A 23,497-nucleotide genomic window follows, 5' to 3' on the forward strand; every position below is an offset into this window, starting at 1 on the left:
GTGTGTGATTACATGTGTGCCCTTGTGTGCATGCACTGCCTGTGACTTTTGACACCACCAATTCCTTAGGTTTCTTTAAAGAAACCACCAATTCATTTAGGTTTTGTTTAGAAACTTCATCACAAAATGAGGAGATTTTGTCTTAGAGTAGCATCAATGCTCATGGAAATATTCACTGTATTTATGTTCTTATAATTATGGGTGCAAAATGAGTTGTGGTGTGGACATGTTAAAGTCTTTGAACATACGATTTGATGTGGATATGCTAATAAGTATTGCCTCCCTCGTGCTAAATACACCTGAACTTACTAATGTTAAACCACTCAACTCCTGTTTCACCCACCTGAGTGTTATATAGCTTCTACTTGAATATTTTAGATACATCTATACCACAAATGGGGGCATCACGGAACTCTTGCATGAAAAACAATTAGGGGCGACACTGTGAAGTATGACAATGCCAGTGCGGCGCGCATACATGTCTGCCCTCAGCCTCCTGCACATAAATGTTGCCACAGTCCGCGAACTGACAGCAAAGGGGGAGGGGATATTTGCATTACGCGCTAGCTTCTGTGCCGTTGCGCCCGTTTCCGTCTCGTCCATATAAACGTAGATCGTTCTGAAACGTACACAGAGAACCATGTGCTTACATTTCCTTCTCCATCTAGTCTATCAAAAATGCTCTCCACCTTAAATTCGCGTTGATGAGATCTGGTGATCTCAGTTTGGAGACTAGGAGTAGGCTGGTTCCTGACAGAACAACATCGCGACTCATTGTCCGGCCAGCGGGACTATCAAACAAGACGTGGCATGACAGTGTAGATATTTACAGGCGTTCGTTGATAAGAAGCCAAACCTGCCGTAAGAGCGATCACAGCACATTTGGGAAGAATATGGTGTTTTGATCCACGGACACGTCCTGCTGGCGCGCACGGACTCAGATGATCCCACATTGGAGACCTACCAGGAGCTCCAGTCCGGGCGAGGAATCAACACACTTCTGCTGTGCAGGTGACTAGCTATTCCTGAATGCCCTGTTGTCTTCTCGCTTAACGAGATAACTCTCTATGGGACGCAGTTCTTTTTTATGATGCAACTGAGGGCAAAAACGCATGTTTTTATTGATTAATATGGTTTATATTTCCATGTTGCAATGTAGTCATGCATGTGGTATCCGATAGAATTTATAGGAAACCTAAATATTTACATAGGATATTGTGATAGTTTTTTAGCAAAGAAAGTAATATCTTACAATAAGATCTTACGATTACAAAAGGCTACTTCAAGGCTTGGGAGAATGGTCTGTTACGGGTGTTGTAGCCTCATAAACTTTTATGTGCACACTGACGCGATATTTTGTTGTAACATTGGTTTTTGGAGGTGGGATATCAACCTACCACTTTCTGCGAGGATAGGCAATATTTCATTTCAAGGCTTTATGTGCGTAAATCCCAAATCGACTATTCTATCGTTTATGCTTGACTCCCCGTTTGTACTTCTTTTGTGTAATTTTGCTGAGGACGGCCGTATGCTGGTTTTGTTTCCCAGCAATTTGATATTTCTAGTATCACCTACGAGTTTGCATAATAGCAGATTTAATTTATGAATGGATCACACGCCCGCGTGTGTGTAGTAGCCTTCAGAAAACAATCGCTTGGTATGTGTGTGTGTTTGCGTTTGGTTCAGGGTTTATTCTTATTTTGCAGGTCGCTGCAATAGTTTTTAAACAATTAATCACAGTCCCGTGGCAGTGCACAGCCCGCTGTCTATTTTAGAAGGGGTTTCATCCTTGATATCTTTCTCAAACATGAATTGTTATATAATCCAAAAGAGGATATTCACTGCCGTGCCGGATAGGAATGCGCAAAGGCGGTCTTTGTCACTTACAGCGTTGAGTAAATTCGTAATTCCGGAACTAACAGGCGGCAGGCAGTGTCTGTGCCTGGTGCAGCGTGTCCAGAAGACGTCCTGTTATCCATATCAGTGATTCCTACGAGGCGGGCCTGAAACGAAGTCAAGCTGATTAGCAGTTATCACGGGAATGAGATGCATCATGCAAGGGTGCGTCTTGAGACGTTGAGGACGTCTTGAGTGATGTTCTGGAAATAATAGCTGTTTTAACATCTGTGTTTCAGATGACTGAAAAAAAACAGCACTACAAAAGATGGAGAAGGAAAAGAGGCACCCAGTGTTCATTTCACTCGGAAATTCTGTATTTTGTGACAGTCTTGTATGGGCACCAATAGCCACAGCAAGGAGACTGCTATTGCTCTAGACCAAGGGGAATCAGAAAGAGTCACATACAATTATTTCACTTAATCTGAATTCAAAGTTGGTTCTGTATAGTAATCAACTTGAAATATGTTAAGATTCCAGAAAATACCAATGCAGTATCATAGCTTCAATGTCATGAGCTACAATTGTACTTAATCTATTTAAGTGTCATTCTGGAAGGTCCACTGGCACCATAGTGGAATAATAGAATGATGAATATAACTCAGGGCTAATGGTATAGAGGCCATCCACTGGTTATGAATAATTGAGTCATTCAATTTTCTAGTCTTGTCTGTTGGGCATAGCTCATGTCTGAATTCTTGAAAAGGGTCTTGAGGCAGGACCTGTTTTTGGCTTCCTTTGTACTCTGTGTAAGGGAATGCATTTCAAGGAAATACAAGGGGAAAACACTCTTGCACTCTTGTAACCTGAACATAATATTATGAACGAAACGGTTTGTCCATATATCCTGCTATGTTCTTGACGGTAGAGGTGGTCGTGGTAGTCATCGATCCTAGTGAAAGGTTGTTTATATTTGATGTCAACAGCCAATCAAATACACCCCACCCTTCCATGCTCCTGAAGCAACATTGTTGATTGGCTGGGCGAGTGTGTGGCTCGGTAGGAGCCACTTTGTTTGTTTCCTATTGACAGAGCCAGGACTGAGCAGTGGGGTTATTTTGAGTAAAACCCACAATGGATGGACAGCTAAAGGAATATGAGGGGAATTTAGCTGATTTCGACGAAAAGTGTAATGTATCATATTCAAGGACTTTGCCTTTAATATTTTTGTGAGACATCCCATTTCACACAACTCACTTTTTGATTTCACATCAAATTAAATTGGCTACGGTAATGTTCTAAAGATTAATTTCCCCTAATCAGCGATGATGATAATGAAGCATACTGTGGGTAGTGCAAATAGGTCCCACAGCTTATTGTCATGCACCTATGTGGTAGGCCTACAGTATGGGGCTCTGTCATTACACAATATAATTGAAGATAGAGATCTAAATGATCTGCACTGCAAGCACTCACCCATTTGTAGGATTTAGGTATGCTATGTATATTTTTTGTTTTTTAAACAGTGTTATTGGTGTAACGAAGCATTTTTATCAGCTATTCATTTTGGAACGAATTATATTAGTAAAGTTGCTCCACACACTGAAAACAATATCTGTGACTGCAGCATATATACATTTCTCCACTTAAACCTTTTCTTCTTAAACCCACACTAATATTGTGATAAACTGGAGGAGTTGTGATTGAATTGTCAAAGGTAAAATCTTTGAATGTAAACGGTTTGAATGTACATATCTTGTCAACTGTCCTGTATTGTGTTCGATAGTAATTCTAGCACCGAAAACGTTGGATCGTTGAAAAGTGTAGAGAATCCAGCAGCACTTGTGGATATAAAGCAGTTAAAAATCATAGAAGTTTAAAAAATATATGTCTTGGCACTAGACATCAGCCTAGCCCTGATGAAGGTCAGTGGGCAGAAACAAGTAGGTTTTCTAAACTTCAATCAATTCTGGCTGCTGTGTAATCACGCGTGTTCCTGGATTCTCCACACTCTTCAGCTGTATTGAAGTGGAATCAGCATAGAAATAGGAGTCAGTGACGGGGGTGGGAGTATTAATGTGGGGTTGAGGTCAGGTGGAGGCACAGGCATTCTGCATGAATAATAGTTTCATTTTGAAAAAACTTTGTTTTCGGTGCCTCTTGTGCATGTTTCTGTGAGGACACAATTATCCAGGACACGCTCGCCAAACACTGGAGTGGCCCGTGATGGAGGAAGAGAACAACGTCCTATTTTCCCAAATAAAAATGTCCCCAATCTCAGGTAGAAAGAGACGTATTAACATTTGTGCTCAGTTGCCCGGTTATTCGTCAGCCGCATGCGGTGAAATGATTTGTTTCCTTTCATAACACAATAGCGTACTCACACAAGCAGGACACATCTGTCCTGTCATTGGAAATTTGTTTTTTTTGTGTTGAGCTTCATTGGCCTCAACGTGAGGCAGAACTGGCGGTTACCATTATCCACAGTGTGGTATTTTATGATTCAAACCCAAACAGGCTCAGTGAGGCACAAAGGAGGTTTAAAAATGATGATTTCTGAACGGTGCAACAGTTCCTCGGCAAAAGCCCTGTGGCTATTTTCCTTACACAACATGCCATGTCTGATTTGTTTGCTTCGCAATTATTTGGGCACACATGATATTTCTCAGTTTTTTTTAACAGAGGTTCCTGTTTATGGTAGTGGTAGTGACAATCTTCTCGCTAATGAATGAAATGTGCATACAAAACAGGTGATGTGAGACCGATTGAAGCAATACTGGGTCATGATGCAAATTAGAAAAAGGTCAAATGCAAAGCAACATCAAATCGCCACGGCAATCAATAGCAAACTGTCCTCTTGCTCATCCAGAGTCCACAAAGGAATTGGCTGTGTGTCTCCTAAACACAGTTCATTAAGCTGCCTTTAATGATAGCGCCATGGGAAATAGGCGACCCATAACTCAAGGTAATACTTTGATAGAATCTAATGAGCAAAACCAATGGGGGTTTGTTAATAACAGGAAGGAGGCTATCTGGTGGGGCAAAATAGTTCAAATCCATGCAGGTGAACCTGAATCCTCACATAAGCCAATATGACTGCTAATGAGTCTGGTGCCAGCTATTGGCTGGGTTACAAAGTAAGATTATACAAAATAATGAGCACTTCAGCTCATGTATGACACAACAGGAAAACAACAATATTCAGCTCCATCAACTTGCTGATCACGGGTGGCTATTAGTGGATAATGACACGATGGCATCCCAATCTGTGTGTATCTTGTGTTTTTACTTCTTATTCAGCGACTCCAATTAGAGACACATAAAAGTCCCTGAAAGCCCTGAGAAGAAGACAGAAGGGCGGGGAAGAGAAAAAAGCAGCAAGTAAAGTAAGACAGAACAAGAACATGACCATAGGCTGTAATTAAATCCCCTCGTACACAAAAAAATGTGGGAATGTGCTTAAGTTGTCTAGGGACCCCATTTTCCCAAGGGAACAATGATACTTAAGAGAGAACTAAACTCCTCTAAGTGGGCCTCTAAAAAAAGTAAAAAGCAAAATTCAAAGCCATTTTAAGGACTCTAACTTGTGTGTGGCTTTCTCGGCCAGAGACGTCTGTGTGCGTTTGGGTGAAAAAGAGATGATAGCCGCGCTCCCACCAGCTCTGTGTGTGCACCCTAATGGAACAACATTGGCAAACCAAAGGCTTGGAAACAGGTCTATTTTTGTTCCAGCGCGTCTCTCTCCCCCGTCCTCTCCTTCACTGTGTGGAGCTGTTACTTAATTTGAGGGCAGAGACATTGATGGGTAAAATTACTAAAGAGAGGACTCCGTAATTTAAGTGGGCGATTTGAGGGTGCTCTCTGCTGTAAATAAAATCTTTTGCCCAAATGCTCTTGAATTTAATGAGCTCTCGTTTTTCTCACACCTCGTTTTCTCACACATCCCCTCTCTAAATGTCGGCAATTTTTTGCATCAGCTAAAATACATACACATTTAGGTAAAATAACATATTCATACACATGTAAACATGTAACACATACATTTTTTTTTTTAATTATATGGAAGCTCAATTATTAGTACTTGTCCTCACAGACTGCAAATCTAATATGTTCAGGGAAGAGAAATGCATAATGGATTTCCTGTACTCTCTGATTATAATTGCACTTGCCACACACTGTGCTGGAGGGAGCTCTTCTTAAACTCCTCCAATGTGTCCATGGGAACAGCCTTGTGATCCCTTCCACCTATTTCAACTGGGCAATGGCAGCAGAAGCCCACTCATCACCGATTGAGCTTTCTGGAATGTTCTGGACCTGAGCTAACGTCAGAGTCTGTAAGCGTATCACTCTGTAGGGGTCTGTAGGGAGGAATTCCTTATGCAGCACATGCTCTGAAAACCCTCGCACAATTTGTCCATGAGGCATTATGTCAATGTGCATCAGTGAAGCCAGTTCACCACAACTGAAAGCTGAACTCGAGGCCATTTTCAAAGGCCGGAGCATTAGTGAGTAATATCATTCTCCGCAGTCATAGACTCGTCAGAGCAGCTGAAAAAAAGAGTTATGTAAATTACTTTTGACAGAAATAGAACCAACAAGGTCCCTATCCCAGAGCTCTTCTGCACACCACTTGGAGCTGGTTTGGGGATAATTATTTTATATAAATCTGTATCATCCATAGCTGAGGGAGCATGTCCTCACCGTGTCCATGCCCTAAACTCTTGGGATTGAATAAGCTCTCAAGTCTTCTGCTCTGCTGTGGTCCACTCCGCAGGAGAGACTGTGGAGTGGGAGCTGAAGCACCCTCCTCTGCGTTACTCACACTATCAGGACACAAAGCCCTACCATTTCATTACACTCCCTCTCTCTCTCTCTGTCGGCCATTTCAATAGACTCCCTGTCTCTCTCCCTGTCTCTCTCCCTGTCTCACTCCCTGTCTCTCTCCCTGTCTCACTCCCTGTCTCTCTCCCTGTCTCTCTCCCTGTCTCTCTTTCCTGTCTCACTCCCTGTCTCTCTCCCTGTCTCTCTTCCCTGTCTCTCTCGGCCATTGCCTTCTGTGGGACTGCTTCATCCTGCCATTAGTATTTCTGCCAGGCAACACATTAAAATTGACTGATTAAAAATGAAATGAGCAAATAGCAATGAAATGAGCAAAAAAACACACTGTGAGGGAGAGAAATGCCCAGAACAGACGAATTGCCAGTCAGTGACTCGTGGACCTTTAGCCCACGCGTCCCAAGGACCCGGTTCTTCTTCCGAAGAGGCTCTTGTGAGGAGGTGGGCGGGCGGGCGTGCGGGCAGGCGGGCGGGCGGGTGGGCGTGCGGACGGGCGAGCATCGTCTGTCTGGTCCAGTTGGTGACATTTCACTTTGACCCCATCCTCTGCTCTTCCCTCCAGCCTCCCTTGCCACCCCCCTCAGTGGCGTCAGCATTCTCTGTGGGCTACGGCCTGTCTTCTGTAGCCCGCCCTGTCATGGCGTCACAGTCGGACGGCTTGCTGGGGGATTGAGATTTGGGGGGGGGGGGGGTGGGATTTGCACACAGGACTAGTAAATCCTATGTTTCTCAAAAGCAATGCAACACTAAGGTCATTGTTAAATGTCAGAGTGTCATCATTTCTCTCTCTTGATTATACTGATCGCAATGGCACTATGATCTAGTGGCCAAATATAATTTGACAATATTAAATAAAAAACAATGATAAAATTACAGTGTTTCTGTTTTTAAATAATTTTCCTTGTGATATATTTGCTCTGGTGCCTGTCTGAACCTCAGTGATTTCTCATTGGGTTGTCATGCGCTGGTGCTCTTTAGATTGCTGTCAAATCACAATAAAAACCTGCAAGCAGGAGAGGTACACCCCAAACCTGTGCCACAAGGTCATGCCCTATCACACCACAGCACTTACTGTCAGGCACAGAATCCCCCCCCCCCGCCTCTCTCTCTCTTTCTCTCTCTCTCTCTCTCTCTCTCTCTCTCTCTCTCTCTCTGTGGTTTATCCTGAAGGTTGTTCATGTTCTTTTCCTCCACCTCACCCTCCACAGGGGTTGTGTGGTCACAGCCGTGTGTCTGAGGTGTAGCTGTGGTCTCCTGGCGTGCGCCTTCTGCCTCCGTCTGTCTCGACCTGCCCCCTCCTTGCCCTCACCTCCCCTCAACAGACCCCTCGTTAATAACGTCTCCATGTGTATATGTTAATGAATGACTCCCGATTTCTCGTCACCTGCACCCACTGGCTAAACACACTGTAGAGAATATGGGGTGGGAGTGGGGGAGGTAGAGTGCAGTGTCTGTATTATGAATCGTGCAGGACACCGTGGAGTTGAGTATTGTTCAGTAAACAATATCATTCCCATCACTCCAAGGGTGATCAGTGACTGAAACCTCAGGATTATGTCATTACATCATAATGAGCTCCAGGAGAACATGTGAAAGCACTGAACGGCAAAATGAAATCTGCAATAGCCTGTGTAGGCGTGCTTTAATACGGACTCTGTTTAACACAGAGACTGGTTCAGTTGTTGCAAATAAGACCAAATTCACAACACAGCAACTGATCTGTTCATATAACAAGCGCAGTGTGTGCCACTTCAATCTAAGAAAGCAGACCATAAAATCCTCTATGCAGAAGGAATGCTGTCGATCTCCTTTGAGTGATTAAGGTTAAAAGCATGTAATACGCCATCAAAGCACTACACATTCTCTTATCTACAAACAAGAGGAGGTTGGGGGGAGTTCTGCGTGGGATTGTGCAGCTAAGTGTATATGAGTCTTATTGGCACCCACAGGAGAATAAACCCATAGCTGTCTTTAAATGAATAAATAATGTGTGTTTACATTGAAGCCTTAAGGTCTGGAAGCTGATCAATAGCAAAAATGCAACACTTGAGTGCATTTCAACTACAGTGTACCACAAGATGACCCCTCATCAAACAGGGAACCATAACAAGGTGCTACTGCGGAGAGCTGTTCAGGGCGCTTGCTGAAGAAGTGGGGGGTTCTGTTTAGGAGCTATGACAGATTGTGCAATTAAAACAGAGATTCTGGCTCGGCTGCAATGACACATGGGACTTGATGTCTTGGCTCGCCTCTGTCTGCAGCCTGGCCAAACACTGACGAGACCTTTAAAACATCCTGGGAATAGAATCGATGCTTAGGCTGATAAAATACCGACCTACTGGCCCAGGTGGAAGCTTCTGTTGCCTCCTTAAATAAACCACGCTAACCGATTTAGCACTTTGTCCTGGCCTTAAACTTACACTCCGCGGGGATATCTAAAGACCAGCATATTCCATTAAACTGAACAAGTATTCAGAGGGCAGCATAAGGCAAGGTAGTAGTACACCGGAGACTGAAGCAGTGGTAAAAAAAAAAAAAAATCAATACTAGCTTGTGGGTATATCTATAAATATCTCAATTACATGTGGATAAAACCTAGTGATTAGTCAGAATTAATGTATATATTTGTTGGAATGTATGTTGTATGGTGTATATTGTATGTTGTCTATCTGGATGTTTGCTTGAACACGCCTCCTTTTGTGTGTTTTTTTTCCAGTGTGACTGTTTCCTGCTGCTCTATTAAGTTAACCTCCACCGCTGTGGCCCCCAGGCTCCCAGGCCATGAGCACTTCCAAGGGCCACTTAGGACAGGATGTGGAGAAACAGGGTATCAAGTTGCCAAAGAAATGGAGCGACCCCAAAGACAAGGTGATGCGATCCGTTAGAAAAGCTCTGGTCTTAAACTCTTGTGTCTAATGGAAGTCATGAACTCTCATCTGCACAGCTGATGATGACTCATCTCTAATGAGCTGTCATGTCAGCATGCTGTCAAGATTTTTCTTCCATCACACACACCTCACACAGCTCGCATGACAAAAGATGTTCTGACTCGGTTTGAGAGAATCAACTTTAACTCTTTACTTTCACATCTGTTTGAGAGAATCAATCTTTTTTAACTCTTAACTTTCACATTTAGATTAATCTCTACAGTCTTACACAATCTCGCATTACACAAAACATTACTAAGCTGAATTCTCCTTCTCTCTACGACACCTAACAGGTACCCACGGGTCGTACAATGGTGCCCGGACGTGGTGGGAAATCTGGTGCTGTGAGGAAGCCCCGTCAGCGCTACGTGGAGAAGGATGGCAAATGCAATGTGCATCATGGCAATGTGCGGGAAACATACCGCTACCTAACCGACATCTTTACGACGCTGGTGGACCTGAGATGGCGCTTAAACCTGCTCGTGTTTACAATGGTCTACACCACCACCTGGGTGTTCTTCGGCCTCATCTGGTGGCTCATCGCATACATCCGAGGTGACTTAGACCACACAGATGACAATGACTGGACACCCTGCGTCAACAACCTCAACGGTTTTGTCTCTGCGTTTCTGTTCTCCATTGAGACGGAGACCACCATTGGTTATGGCTACCGGTTCATCACCGACAAGTGCCCCGAGGGAATCCTCCTGCTGCTGGTGCAGGCCATCCTGGGCTCCATCGTCAACGCCTTTATGGTGGGCTGCATGTTTGTCAAGATCTCCCAGCCCAATAGGCGCGCAGAGACGCTCATGTTCTCCCACACGGCGGTTATCTCCGTGCGCGACGGCAAGCTGTGTGTGATGTTTCGCGTCGGGGACCTGCGCAGCTCGCACATCGTGGAGGCCTCTATCCGGGCCAAGGTCATCCGCTCCAAACAGACCAAGGAAGGGGAGTTCATCCCACTGAACCAGACGGACATCAATGTGGGCTTCGACACGGGGGACGACCGCCTGTTTCTGGTGTCCCCGCTCATCATCTGCCATGAGATCAATGCCACCAGTCCCTTCTGGGAGATCTCACAAGAGCAGCTGGCACGGGAGGAGTTCGAGATCGTGGTCATTTTAGAGGGAATGGTCGAGGCCACTGGTGAGTGACCCCTGGAGAGAGAGGGTGCGCTTTATTCGTCTAGCTGGTGAATATGCAAATTCATGCAGGCGTGTCGGTTTTAATTACATGAAAGCACGACCGTGCGCATACACATTTGCATGTCATAGCTCTTGGACTACAACAGACACGGGTTTACAGCACAGACATTTTCATTCAGAGAAGGCGGAGGAGAGAGTCGCTCCCTTACTCCTGTCCAACTGACCTTTAATAGTAGGAGTTGACCACGATAACTCACAACAAATTAATAACCACCATTTCCGATTGTGTGTGAGCGAGAATGCAAATGTGTGTCAACACTTACAGACATGTTTGCCCCGTGGGAACCAAATACTGCCAGCAGGAATCTCAGTGGAGGCTCTCTGCAAATCAGTAATTAGTGTGAATTGTGACTACACTTGACAAAGGCTGAAAGTACACCTTGCTAATTGGCTTTGCTATTGTCCTTAGTGCCAGTGTGCACCGTAAATGCACCCGGCTTGACTGCGAGGGGTCAAGGACCCTTGAGATGGTTGATTGTGGAAGAAACCCAGGATTTGTCAATAGGCCCGCCTGAGGGAAATTAAAAAAACTGAGGCCGCGCAAGGGGAAGCCTAATGTGAATCATGATCCAATAACCACGCCCCTTGTTCTCCTCGTCTCTTCCTCTCTCTCCCCTCGCCTGATTCACTGTGAAGAGTGGGCGGCATAGATAAGCCTTCTTCAATCTTTCCACTCTCTGCTTTGCGCTTTTAATTTGTAGAAAAGTATAAAGCTTCTTGCTTTATCACTTCAGTGGAAAAAGAATATCATTTAATTTAGCTCAGGGCAATGTCTGAGTCGAGTACATTGTTTTTGTTTTAAACCTAATGTAGCGATTTAAACCAAAACTAAATGTAGCATGTTACAAATGTTTCTTTTCACAGTGGTCTATTCGCTTAGCTAAATTTGGAGCCAAATACCGGAGGAATTAGTCAACTGATTAAGAAAAGAGCTCCCATTGGTATATCTGTGGAGAGAAGGAATGATGGGTCCTCATTCTCACTGTTGACTAAAATGCATGAAATCTCTTTCAAACATCACCATAACCCAGCAATGAACTCTCTGGGTGTAATAACACAGCTCTTTTTATTGTCTGTCAATCTGCCAGGGACCTGAAATAAATGAAACGGATTGCCAGCTATTCCTGACATTTCATAAAGTGGGATTTTCTCCTGAAATGAAATGACAGAGACAGTGTTCGGCTCTCATGAGGAAAAAACCTCTAAAGAACATTGTGCTCTTTTGAATAGTGTTGTACAAGAACAATGAATACCATCTTAAGGAAATAAAGACAAGCTATTCAAGGCGTCTACACCGCCTCAGGAACAGCGGCTCGTCTGAATCAACCATTACATAGATTAACATAGATCAATCGGTCGTTCTGGTTCAAAATTATCTATCTGTGTGTACGTTTTTTTTTCTCTGTCTGAGTCTGACTGTATTTGTTTCTGCCTCTGTGATCTTTGGGCTTGTCTGTTCACTTACGTGGGTAATATTGAGAGTAATTGACAAGGCTCTTCAAGGTTCACTTGAGCAGAAGATGAGAGGAGGCGCGTATGCTATTAATAGGCAGTCCACACACATAAATATTCAGCGCTGTGTGTGAGGCAGGGTTTGTTTAAAGACCATAAATAAAGTTTGCTTTCTTTTGAAAAGAAACTTCATTTTATGGCGTTCTTATCATCCCGTCATCCATTCTCTTGTGCAGGATCTTCACAAGCTCGCACAATAACTGAGGCACAACCTTTAACGTCGAATTGAATTCACCAAAGCAGAGACATTGACTGCATCAGGCGAATCACTGCAGTGAAGTCCAACAGGAACAATTCACTCAAATATTTTATCAGATCATTTAAAACGTCTCCAACCAAAGCCTCTTATGTTCCAAATTTAGATCATAGGCTACAGCACCCTTTCAAGGTCAGCTAAGTTCTTCCCTGAAAAATCTCTAGGTATTCTGAAGCTGTTTTAGCCCTTTCTACCCATGCACACACTCTTGTGAGTGTTCAGCATGAAACACATCAGAGAAGCTGGTAGGCTAATCAATATTATAGTTTCCCAGAATTCTCTATTACCCATCAACTCAACTCAACAGTTTCTTATTTATTGCCGGCCAAATTGGTGTTTGTTTCTTTTCACCTCCTTACCATTTATCTATGTCAATAGATTTTTAACGTGCTCGTAGATTTGCGTGCTCCCTTACTCCTCTCCATTTCTCTCTCCTGCTGTAGGGATGACCTGTCAAGCCCGCAGCTCTTACCTGGACTCGGAGGTGTTGTGGGGCGAGCGCTTCACCCCCGTCCTCTCCCTGGAGGAGGGCTTCTACGAGGTGGACTATGACACCTTCCACAACACCTACCCCACACCGACCCCCGCGTGCTCTGCCCGTGATCTAGCGGAGCTGGCCAAGAAGGGAGAGAGCATCCCCATACCGCCTCTCTCGCCCCATGACACCATGGAGGAGATGTCGGGCCCAGAGGACGCACTGGACACAGGAGAAGACGGGGAAGGGCAGGAGGTGCAGGAGACACAGGAGGCGCAGGGGGTGCAGGGGACGCAGGGGGCACAGGAGGTGCAGGAGGCACAGGGGGCACAGGGGGCACAGGAGGTGCAGGGGGTGCAGGGGGCACAGGAGGTGCAGGGGGTGCAGGGGGCACAGGAGGTGCAGGGGGTGCATGAGGCGCAGGAGGCACAGGAGGATGAGCTAGATGGGGAGACTGTCAGCAATGGAGATGTGAACAAAATGGATAGCGGACTAGAATGACATATCTATGTGTGTGAATCACATCCATGACATCCTCTTACTCTCCTCGCCTGGGGTTACCGAGGTAGTTGAGAGTAGCAAGGCAGGGCTTATAACATTTGGATGTAATAAGGCATAAATAAACTTCACTCACTAGTCCACACTGTGTGAATCATGTATCAATTAACTCAAATTAATTAAACTTAATTTCCATTTGTCATGGTTCATGAAGTTTCTAGCATATAAACAATTGCTCATGTTCAGTTTGGACAAGTTGAACATTTTTGGTTATAGAGGTAATCATATACTATATGTACTCTTGTATGTGTTTTTGGAAATGGAATGATAAATTCATCCAGTATTAGATTTTGCTTTACATTTTGTATACAAATAGAAAAAGGAGTTCATTTATAAATCTACATATGATTGTGAGAGCTAAGTGGTCCTATTGACTACTTCTTTCTTCATTCTTTCATACCTGTCTCTTTTACAGTGTTACAGTTTGTAAGTTTTTGCATATCTGGAATAGCATTATTTCATGTTTATAATGATCATATTCATAATGATAACACAATAAATCAGCCAGCACAATGTGATGTCCATTGATGATGACCATAAGGGCAGATATTGACTGTATAATTACTGTATCATTCTTGCAGTTAGTGACCTGTCGTTCTGATATTCCCTGGCTTACATAGCCAGTAAACAGTTCCTTTACTTTCTATATTATAACTAAGCTGAATCCGAATGTTTCAGGGAATGTGTTTGTAGACTTTTACACATTGGCATAGATTACTACATAAAACTCTCTGTCATATTATTTATCATGCACGCACTGGCAGTGAATTAAACATCAACAAGGTGCGCCATCTACTGTTGAAGTCGCGCACAAACTTTTTTGTAATTTTTGGTCCACTAGCTTCCTTTGCATTTCTCCACAGATTTTCATTAAATATTGAAATGTTTAGTTTTGTGTGATATCAAAATGAATTATTTAACTATAACCTATGTTTACGAAGCAATGTGAATAAAAGAACGATCATGGCATTTACGCAAATTCTAAATGTTCAGCCAAGTCGAGGATTCCAAACGTTGTTTTAGCGCACCTGTAAGCCAGGTGTTTGTTTTGTTAACTTAGCCTATGTTTGTGGAATGAGTTGAAGAAATTCTGGTCTAAATATTGGTTATCGGTTACCTGAGGAGGACATTGCCTTAATTGACTGATATTTTAAAAGTGTTCGAACAATATAGTTAAGTAGGCCTAGTCAATGCCAATTCTTTGTCTGTCACAAGGAGAAGAGAGGAACTTGAGTATGTAAAAAAAAGTAACACATGATGTATTAGGACTGACAACAGAAACGTGTTTGTAACTCCACCACTGAGATTAAACTCTTCATAAATGGTTTTGGGTCCATATAAAATAGCTTGGCCGAATTCGCTGTTTCACCCGATTAAAAAGATTTGCGGCTATGTTATGCCCCGCTTCGAAGCTAGGCGGCGACATACAATTTTCTGGGCCTTGGATATGCAACATGCTCGTGGTGCATCGTGGGTAAGGACTATGTTCCTACAGCTGCATGCGGGAGTTGGCTGAACACACGAGTTTGGTGTACACACGGCAAGGAGTGTAGTTGGTTCTTGTGTTTATCTGAGTGAAAATGAAGCCAGGTAAGTGTGAATTCCAAATCCTTTACTTTTAAAAAACACGTAGCCAGAAAGTCACTACTCTCTTCTCTCTGTAAATTTTGCAGCGTAATATAGTCAATTTGCAACTTTTAGCAAGCTGCGTTCTTCAGAGCTAACATTAGCAAGCTAATTCTTAAACATTTCAACACACTTACTGTGATGGCTACTTGTATGAGTTCGCTGTAAAGTTTACATATACGTGATTCCAGGCGTGGACTTTGTTTACGCTTAAGTTTATTGTTTCACATTATCAGCTAGCTAAGTTAATGATTCAAGCTGCCTACAGCCACATAACGTTAGCTAACCTTAGCCATCAAAGCTAGCTTGGGCAACCACGTGTGTAGTTCTGTGGACACGTGTCACTAGATTTAATGAAAAAAAAAAATAATGATTTAGATTTGTGAAGCATTGCCTATCAGCTTCGTAACAAAGATGTTAAGTCGTCGTCTTACATAGTTTTGGATGGGAAACCAAGTTTGCTATAGGATGCCATGTGGTCTCGATTCTAGCATGGACCATGTGTTATGGAACCCCAGACAAAACACCGTGCATCTTGCCACCTTATTTAGTTGTAGCTTATCTTGTATATCTACTCACGTGAGTATTTATTAACGTTAGTTGTCAGAGTTAATTAATGTGTCGGAAGACCATAGCGTAGTTTCAGTAAATTCCCGGAGGTTAGCCCAACGTACATTAGCACTTAAAGGCTTTATGACGGTGAATCAACTTAGGTTAGCATTTCCAGTCGACATTTTCTGTGTTGGGGCAAACGAAGATGAGACGCTGACTCCATTTAAATGGCATTCAAATTTAGTTTTGTAAATAGGAATGAAAAATGTAATCAGTGTTGTACATTCTTAAACGTGTGTTTTACAAAGAGCTGCTTGTTTCCAAATTGTTCCTAGGATTCAGTCCTCGTGGTGGCGGTGGAGGCCGAGGTGGTTTCGGGGATCGGGGTGGCCGAGGTGGTTTCGGGGACCGGGGTGGCCGAGGTGGTTTCGGCGGCCGTGGTGGCAGCAGAGGAGGATTCGGTGATCGAGGTGGCAGAGGAGGATTCCGTGGCAGAGGAGGTGGTGAGTCGATGTCTCCAATTACCCGGTTTACCCGTTGAAACATTTGTAAATATGAACCGGGTTCATCATCTTTTCTTGAAATAATGTCATAATAATTCTCATCATTGTGGAATTGTTTAAGAAAATGGTAAAATGGACCTCTATTTCTTGGCACATGTGTGGTTGTTCAGTACTCATGTGTGCAATGTACGGAGGGAGAGAAGTGCCGGTGCTATGTCTTCGGTGCCAGCATGTTTATTGTCTGCTGGTTCTATCCTCAATCACTGGGACACGCAGTTCTTAGCCATTACTGTCAGAGACCTAGCGTTAGCCTGCCAGCCAAGGGGATTAAAAGATGTTCATTAAACACTTGTTATCAAACTTGTTAAGCACAATGTATACAAACGTTTATCATGTTTTATCAATACAGCGAGACAGTAGTTTTATAGTAGTGTTTAGCTATCCAAGGTGTCAGAAGTAATGTCAGCTACTAGCTGGGAGTTATGTTTTATGTTGGTGTTTTTCTGTTTATCCCTTTTGCACAGGTGGTGGTTTCAGGTCGCCAAGTGGTGAAGGTGGCTTCCGTGGACGCGGGGGAGGCAGAGGAGCCCCCAGAGGTGGACGTGGGGGCTTCAGAGGGGGCAAGAAGGTCATGGTAGAGCCTCACAGACATGAAGGTAAAAATATTTGCGATTTTGGTCCTTTCTCATGGCAGTTGAGTTTGTGATGAATACTAGATAACGATGTGTGAATTTTAACTTTCTCTTAGGTGTGTTTATTTGCCGTGGCAAAGAAGATGCCCTGGTCACGAGAAACATGGTGATCGGAGAATCTGTTTACGGAGAAAAAAGAATAAGTGTTGAAGTAAGTACTCTTATTTGTTATTTGTCTCCAGTTTGTTGTCGTCAACAACTTTGCCGAGTCAGCGGTTGACATTGACTAGATTGTGCTCTACTGTTAAAGGTAGGGTAGGCAATATCGAGAGAAACCTCAAGATTAAGCTAGATTTTGAGTCCGAGAGTGTTGGGGAGAGGAGCGAGTCGTCATCGCTCGCCGTATTCAACTACTTCTCATAACTAAAATAATGCAAATAAGCTTAAGAAAATGGTATTACACCTCTATTTCTTGGCACATGTGTGGTTGTTCAGTACTCACGTGTGCAATGTACGGAGGGAGAGCAGTGCCGGTGCTATGTCTTCGGTGCCAGCATGTTTGTTGTCTGCTGGTTCTATCCTCAATCACTGGGACACGCAGTTCTTAGCCATTCTGCTGAACTATTACATGAGAGTGTTGGGGAGAGGAGCCAGGCGAGTCATCGTTTGCCGTATTCAACTACTTCATGTCTGATTCTCATAACTAAAATAAGCTACATCACCACATTTGTAAAACATCCCATTCAATGCTAATGTAGGTCAACATGGGATAACCCTCAAACAACACTGGCTCACAACTACAGCGCAGACACCTGTGAACATAGTCGATTAGTTCACGCCGACAGCATAGCTCACGTTAGCGCTGGGCTAGTATATACCTAGTTGGATACATTGGCTACCTAGTTCAGGGAACTAATTCACCCAAAGCAGACTAGATCATTACTGGCTGCACTTTGTCATTCTTGTGCAACTGGCTCACTAGCTTTAGCTACATGTCTGTCTGCCTAGCTTTGAGTGCATGGGCAGAGTTCCCGCAGGTAGGCCATTTACAGCCCTGCAGCTGCCATATGACAGAATTAGTTTTCTCTTTATTGTCAGTAATTTAAGTTCAAGAAATAAAACAATACATAGTTATAAAAATACATTGCCTACCCACCCTTCAAGCTTGCTCTACTGTCAGCTCTTGGAATTGTAGTGCCTGTATTTATATACACACAGTACAAGGGGGTACATTTTAGTTACCAAGCTTGCACAGCCAAATTGTTGCACAGGAGAGACTTGAGAGGTGGAACCATGGTAGAATCCTTCATGACTTAATATGTCAATATTGCACTGCATTTTAACATTGTAATTTAACATGGTTTAAGTGTCATTTGAATGATGGTGTGAAAGGTGATTTCTGGTAACAAGACTTATTGCTCTGATTCCAGGAGGGAGAAACTAAGATTGAGTACAGAGCGTGGAATCCTTTCCGCTCAAAGTTGGCTGCAGCCATCTTGGGAGGTATTGACCAAATTCATATCAAACCTGGTATGAAAGTCATGTACCTTGGAGCTGCATCAGGAACAACAGTATCACACGTGTCTGACATAGTTGGTCCGGTACGTATTATTTGCTCAGATACATATTTTGTATATGCGCACAAGTTTCTTGCATACGTTTTATGCTATTTTTTATGTTATTACCTTTGTTTCCTAATTGAAATGGAACCATAGTCTGTCAATCCTCAAGATTCCTTGTACTGGAAATAATTATATTGTTCCTCCATGCCTTTAGACAGCTAAGACACTAACAGTAGTTAATAGTTTTTAATGGTCCTTTTTTTCCACCTTAGACATGCAGGGTTTTTCCTGGGTCAAAATGGGTCTTCGGTGCTATGCGCGCACAGTCTGTGTTACCATGTCACCTTATTAGCTTACATGTTACCATTTCATAAATAATGGAGGATATGCTTCAGGAAATCATTTTGCTTACACTTTAGATTAAAATAGATAGGCTAATAGATTGACAGTAGTCCAAGCCCCATGGTGCTATCATGTATGGTTCAAAGATTATCAAGGTTTACCTCTACATATGCAAACTACTGAAATGTATATCAATAAAATCTAGAACTAACCAGTGGTCAGAAATGTAACACACAAATTATGAAATTCAAGTTTATCTATTATTACTATTCATTTTTATTATACAAACCTACATACCATTCTTTTTGTTTTTATTATTAAAACTGTCCACAAATATGTTTAATAGTGTGTTTAACTTCTATTGGCCCACCAATGGAGGCTGCGTTGGAAATCAAACTTTTGTCAGCATTTTGAGTGAACATTTAATTTGCATTTGTACAGGTGTATTCGTGCACGTCGGGCTGGCCCTCGCAGCGGAACGACAGTTTACAACCGCACCGGTTTATTTATCAATGATAATATTAATATTATTATATTCGAGATGCAACACAAATCTATCCGCTCTCCTCCGAACGAGCTGAGCTTTCATTGATAAACCAATGCGGTTGTCTGCCTCTCCCGAGGCCCCGCGGTCTACTGGTACTCGTTCAAACGGGTAGACAAATCAAATAATAGCCTACACCTGTTTATGTCCTCAACATAGCAGATATTTTAATACATTGAAAGCCATGAATACTGAAAATAGAATGTTATGCTCAAAATCAGCGCCGACTGATGAAGTCAGGATGCATACGCAAGTTGACTGATTGGCAGCTGGCCGCTCTGTCCATTCGCGCACCTCACAGTTGCGTATTGTTCAGACAAGAAGACACGCTTATCAACTCGATTACTATTGATTAAAACATAACGAGGTTTCGGCTGTAGCCTATACTTGAAACATACTATTGAGACCATATTCGCTTACATGCATTGCACGCGTGATGAATTGCCAATCATTGAACAGAGGCTGCTCCTAGCTTGCCAGTTAAGAGAAGACGTTGGTTTGAAGTTGAGCAAGCAGCTAGCTAGCAGTTGCTGACATTATTTAGCTAGCTAGCAGTTGCCTACAATATCTTAAAAAAATACTTTGATAGTAGGCTTAGTGTTTTATTTAAGCAGTGTGTTTGTGTACCTATATATCCTATGTGTGATGGTTAGAATATTAATGCCATATACAATAACTCACTTATGAGAGCTATCCAAAGACTGGTGGCTGCCTTAATGTACTGTATTTAGCAGTCAACCTCCCTTACTCTGTACGTTTAGATGCTTTACAGGTAGCTGTAAGCCATTAGATGCATGAGAAATAATTCATATCTATAAATAACAGCTCACCTTTATCTTTTTAACCAGATTTGTAAACAGGTCGCGATCAATATTTTGCAGTAGCTACAATAGGCTACCTTGGTTAAATATCGAATTACGGTAGATGCATGCTAGCATTGCGCTAAATAATTAAGACAGCTAACATTAATTAGTGGTGTTAACATAAAGTCAGTTATTGTATATGGCATTAATATTATTCTAAAACACCTTCACTAGTTGTTTTAACCAGATTTGTAAGCAGGTTGAAAACAACATTTTTGAAGTAAAGTCCCTTGGTTTAAAAAAGCTAAAAGCTAGCTACATTAAGTTGCTTGCTCAAATCTCAAATCCAAACCAACGTCTTCTCTAAACTGGCAAGCTTGGAGCAGCCTCTGTTCAATGATTGGCTCAGGGGGTGGGATGCGCCCTTGAAGTCGACGGTGAGGGCTCAAACCACTATTAAGCTGAATTGCGCCATGAATGACAGCTTTTTTTTATTTATTTTATCGCTGACTTTTTTTTTTGCCTTAGGCGCTCGCGATTTGATGTAGGCGCTCGGGAAAACGGCTTAGGCGCGCGCCCAAATTTTCTCTATGCAGGAAAAACCCTGACATGGGGGGAGTGGTATATTTAGGTGAATCTCATTATTGATTTCTTTGTGTGTTTACATTTAGGAAGGTCTGGTGTACGCCGTGGAGTTCTCCCACAGATCAGGCAGAGACCTACTAAACGTTGCCAAAAAGAGGACCAATATTATTCCCATCATTGAGGATGCCAGACATCCCCACAAATATCGCATGCTTGTTGGTAAGTGCCTTAAGTTTTTATTCTTATTTTGCTTCCTGGTACACATGTATGTATGTATGACTGATCATCATAAATGTCTTGCTGTAAGACAAGTGCATTTGCATACCTCTGGTAGAATGACAGTTGTACAAAACTTTATGCTTAGGTGTTAAATATGCATCTTTTGAATTTTAAAATTAAGCTTTTCCCGATAGTCTTTAACTGTGCAGCAGGGACCTTCAGGATCTTCTCTTGGAATAATGTCATAATAATGCTCATCATTGTGGAATTGTTAAAATGGACCTCTATTTCTTGGCACATGTGTGGTTGTTCAGTACTCACGTGTGCAATGTACGGAGGGAGAGCAGTGCCGGTGCTATGTCTTCGGTGCCAGCATGTTTATTGTCTGCTGGTTCTATCCTCAATCGCTGGGACACGCAGTTCTTAGCCATTCTGCTGAACTATTACATGAACTCGTTGCCATATATTTGAGTCTTACCCTGCTATTAGATATGGATTCAGCAGCTTACTGATTTCAATTTCACCTGTTGCCAGAAGTGTACTGAATGTCAGTGCTTTACCAAGTGTTTTTACATTCTATTTTTCTGTATTGCTGACATGGATACACAAATGTTCATGATAACTTAATGGTTCATAATAAATGAGAATGTTGAGATGCTTGTACTGTTAATGTTGTGGGAGATGCGTATTATATGGCTCCCCAAATTTAGTTGAGGCCTCATATCGGGTGACTCCCTGTTAGAGTCTAGACCTACAGTGGGGAAGCCTGCTCCAACTAACCCACACACCTCTTTTTTTCTATAGGCATGGTGGATGTTATCTTTGCGGATGTTGCCCAGCCTGACCAGACAAGAATTGTGGCCCTTAATGCACACAACTTCCTTAAAAATGGTGGCCATTTTGTCATTTCAATTAAGGTGAGGACCTCTGCATTTTGCACTTCACAACTACTTGGAGTTCTTCTCCACTGCACACTTAATGGAGATGTCCAGACAAAATGGCAGTAAGAGTTTAGACGGAGTTGGACACATTTAAACAGGACATTCAATGCCGTGTTTGCAGTTATGTATGACTTAAGTCAATCACTTTGTTACGGTCAGTTGGCCCAGCACCCCCCCCCCCCCCCCCCTTTCGTTCTGCTTGGCCAGATGGACTATCTGATCGTAGTGCCATGTTATCAGCCATCAGCATAATCAGTAGTTGGTAGATTTGCCAATGTAAAGAATACCGTCTGACCCATTTTGAGCAAATATTGCTCAAATAAAAACTGCCAAGTGGGACTTTTCCTGTTACACTGGTGGGACATATTGGTCACAGCTTTCTGGTGTGCAAACTTTATGCTGTAGAAGGGCATCTTTCCAGAGGTCATTAATCTCCTCTGATTTAGGTTTATCCTTATGTTGTAAAGGTTTTGCTGTTGTACTAATCTTGGACTTTTAAGTATGTTAAACATGCAGCCCTTGTTCACCATTAGGAGTAGTTGTATGACGAATGGTGATTTCTTTTTTTACTCCAGGCAAACTGCATTGATTCAACAGCAGCACCAGAAGCTGTGTTTGCAGCAGAAGTAAAGAAAATGGCTTCAGAGAACATGAAGCCTCAAGAACAGCTAACACTGGAGCCTTATGAGCGAGATCATGCTGTTGTTGTGGGTATTTACAGGTGAGGATACATGGTCGGACATTGACATTTTCTGCATGTATTCGGTGAAATTACATGCATATGGCTTATTTATAGGTGTTTTGAATACCAGTGGATTAATTTACTCATTGTTGTGTTTCTCTTACAGACCAACTCCCAAGCAGAAGAAATGATTTAATTGGATCATCTTCACATTTTATTATTTCACGGACCCTTTTCTGTAACTGCTGTTGTAACAGCTTTGCCCACAAGAGGGCGCAACGACTCAATGTGCAAGGACCCTAATTACATTTGGATACTAAACCACCCAGACCAGCGCTGTCCTGGTCTACTCAAAAGTATTTCCACCCTGCATCCTCCAGTAACATTTTGTATATCTGTAAAAGTTTTCCATGTTGCTTACGATTATTATTGATGACAAGTTAAATAACCGCATGGTATAGGCCAATGTGCATTGATGGCTTGTACCAAGTTTTTTTTTTTCTCAGTTTGAAATTGTTATATGTAGGATAATCATCTATGTTAGATCAAATAAAGTGGGATATATCTGTTTTTTAATTTGAGGACTGCGCTATCGCATGTGACCATCTGTCTGATTTCGAGTGTGTCTCCTTTTCTATTAAAATGTAAGGATGTATTCCGCAGCACTCAGTAGCAGCATTTTCTGGAAACTGTCCTTAAGTTCTATGGTTATGCTTATAAACGCTTACGCTTATATATAAAAAGTTTCTATGTTTCTGCTTTCGATCGAATTGAATAAGGTTAGATGTGGACCACAAAAGGCAACAGTACGTGTAAAGACTGATTGGCTAGTGGTAAATGCTTCACCTTAGGGATTTACTGAATAAATATAAGTGAACTAGTGCTATGTAGCTGAAAGTGG

At 42.6% G+C, this 23,497-nt stretch overlaps 2 protein-coding genes and 3 non-coding genes across 5 annotated transcripts; all 5 read left to right on the forward strand.

Moving 5' to 3' along the window:
- Positions 1-297: 297 nt before the first annotated feature.
- Positions 298-13,548, forward strand: zgc:162160 (uncharacterized protein LOC561782 homolog). Its single transcript, XM_031576072.2, has 4 exons — positions 298-1,011; positions 9,389-9,540; positions 9,893-10,745; positions 13,016-13,548. Exons 2-4 carry the CDS (start codon positions 9,454-9,456, stop codon positions 13,546-13,548), a joined length of 1,473 nt encoding a protein of 490 aa, XP_031431932.1. The 5' UTR covers positions 298-1,011; positions 9,389-9,453.
- A 1,532-nt stretch (positions 13,549-15,080) lies between these two features.
- Positions 15,081-23,177, forward strand: fbl (fibrillarin). The gene is made up of 9 exons (XM_012818083.3): positions 15,081-15,195; positions 16,119-16,286; positions 16,811-16,942; positions 17,035-17,129; positions 18,349-18,519; positions 20,841-20,973; positions 21,778-21,890; positions 22,490-22,635; positions 22,763-23,177. Exons 1-9 carry the CDS (start codon positions 15,186-15,188, stop codon positions 22,785-22,787), a joined length of 993 nt encoding a protein of 330 aa, XP_012673537.1. The 5' UTR covers positions 15,081-15,185; the 3' UTR covers positions 22,788-23,177.
- Positions 16,424-16,560, forward strand: LOC116222568. The gene has a single exon (XR_004164729.1). It is a non-coding gene; the product is annotated as a small nucleolar RNA SNORA57 (small nucleolar RNA).
- LOC116222567 lies at positions 17,381-17,517 on the forward strand. The gene has a single exon (XR_004164727.1). It is a non-coding gene; the product is annotated as a small nucleolar RNA SNORA57 (small nucleolar RNA).
- LOC116222569 lies at positions 21,255-21,391 on the forward strand. The gene has a single exon (XR_004164730.1). It is a non-coding gene; the product is annotated as a small nucleolar RNA SNORA57 (small nucleolar RNA).
- Positions 23,178-23,497: the final 320 nt, after the last annotated feature.

This window comes from Clupea harengus, chromosome 11 (genome assembly GCF_900700415.2).
Source record: "Clupea harengus chromosome 11, Ch_v2.0.2, whole genome shotgun sequence".
NCBI classification, from domain to species: domain Eukaryota; kingdom Metazoa; phylum Chordata; class Actinopteri; order Clupeiformes; family Clupeidae; genus Clupea; species Clupea harengus.

What these genes read in the sequence shown, in the direction of transcription:
- zgc:162160 (XM_031576072.2), top strand. Translation starts at nt 9,454, where the DNA reads ATGAGCACTTCCAAGGGCCACTTAGGACAGGATGTGGAGAAACAGGGT. An exon ending in GGAGCGACCCCAAAGACAAG is followed by an intron (nt 9,541 to 9,892) that starts GTGATGCGATCC and finishes GACACCTAACAG; the next exon opens with GTACCCACGGGTCGTACAAT. An exon ending in GGGAATGGTCGAGGCCACTG is followed by an intron (nt 10,746 to 13,015) that starts GTGAGTGACCCC and finishes CTCCTGCTGTAG; the next exon opens with GGATGACCTGTCAAGCCCGC.
- fbl (XM_012818083.3), top strand. An exon ending in CAAATATCGCATGCTTGTTG is followed by an intron (nt 20,974 to 21,777) that starts GTAAGTGCCTTA and finishes TTTTTTCTATAG; the next exon opens with GCATGGTGGATGTTATCTTT. An exon ending in GTTGTTGTGGGTATTTACAG is followed by an intron (nt 22,636 to 22,762) that starts GTGAGGATACAT and finishes TTTCTCTTACAG; the next exon opens with ACCAACTCCCAAGCAGAAGA.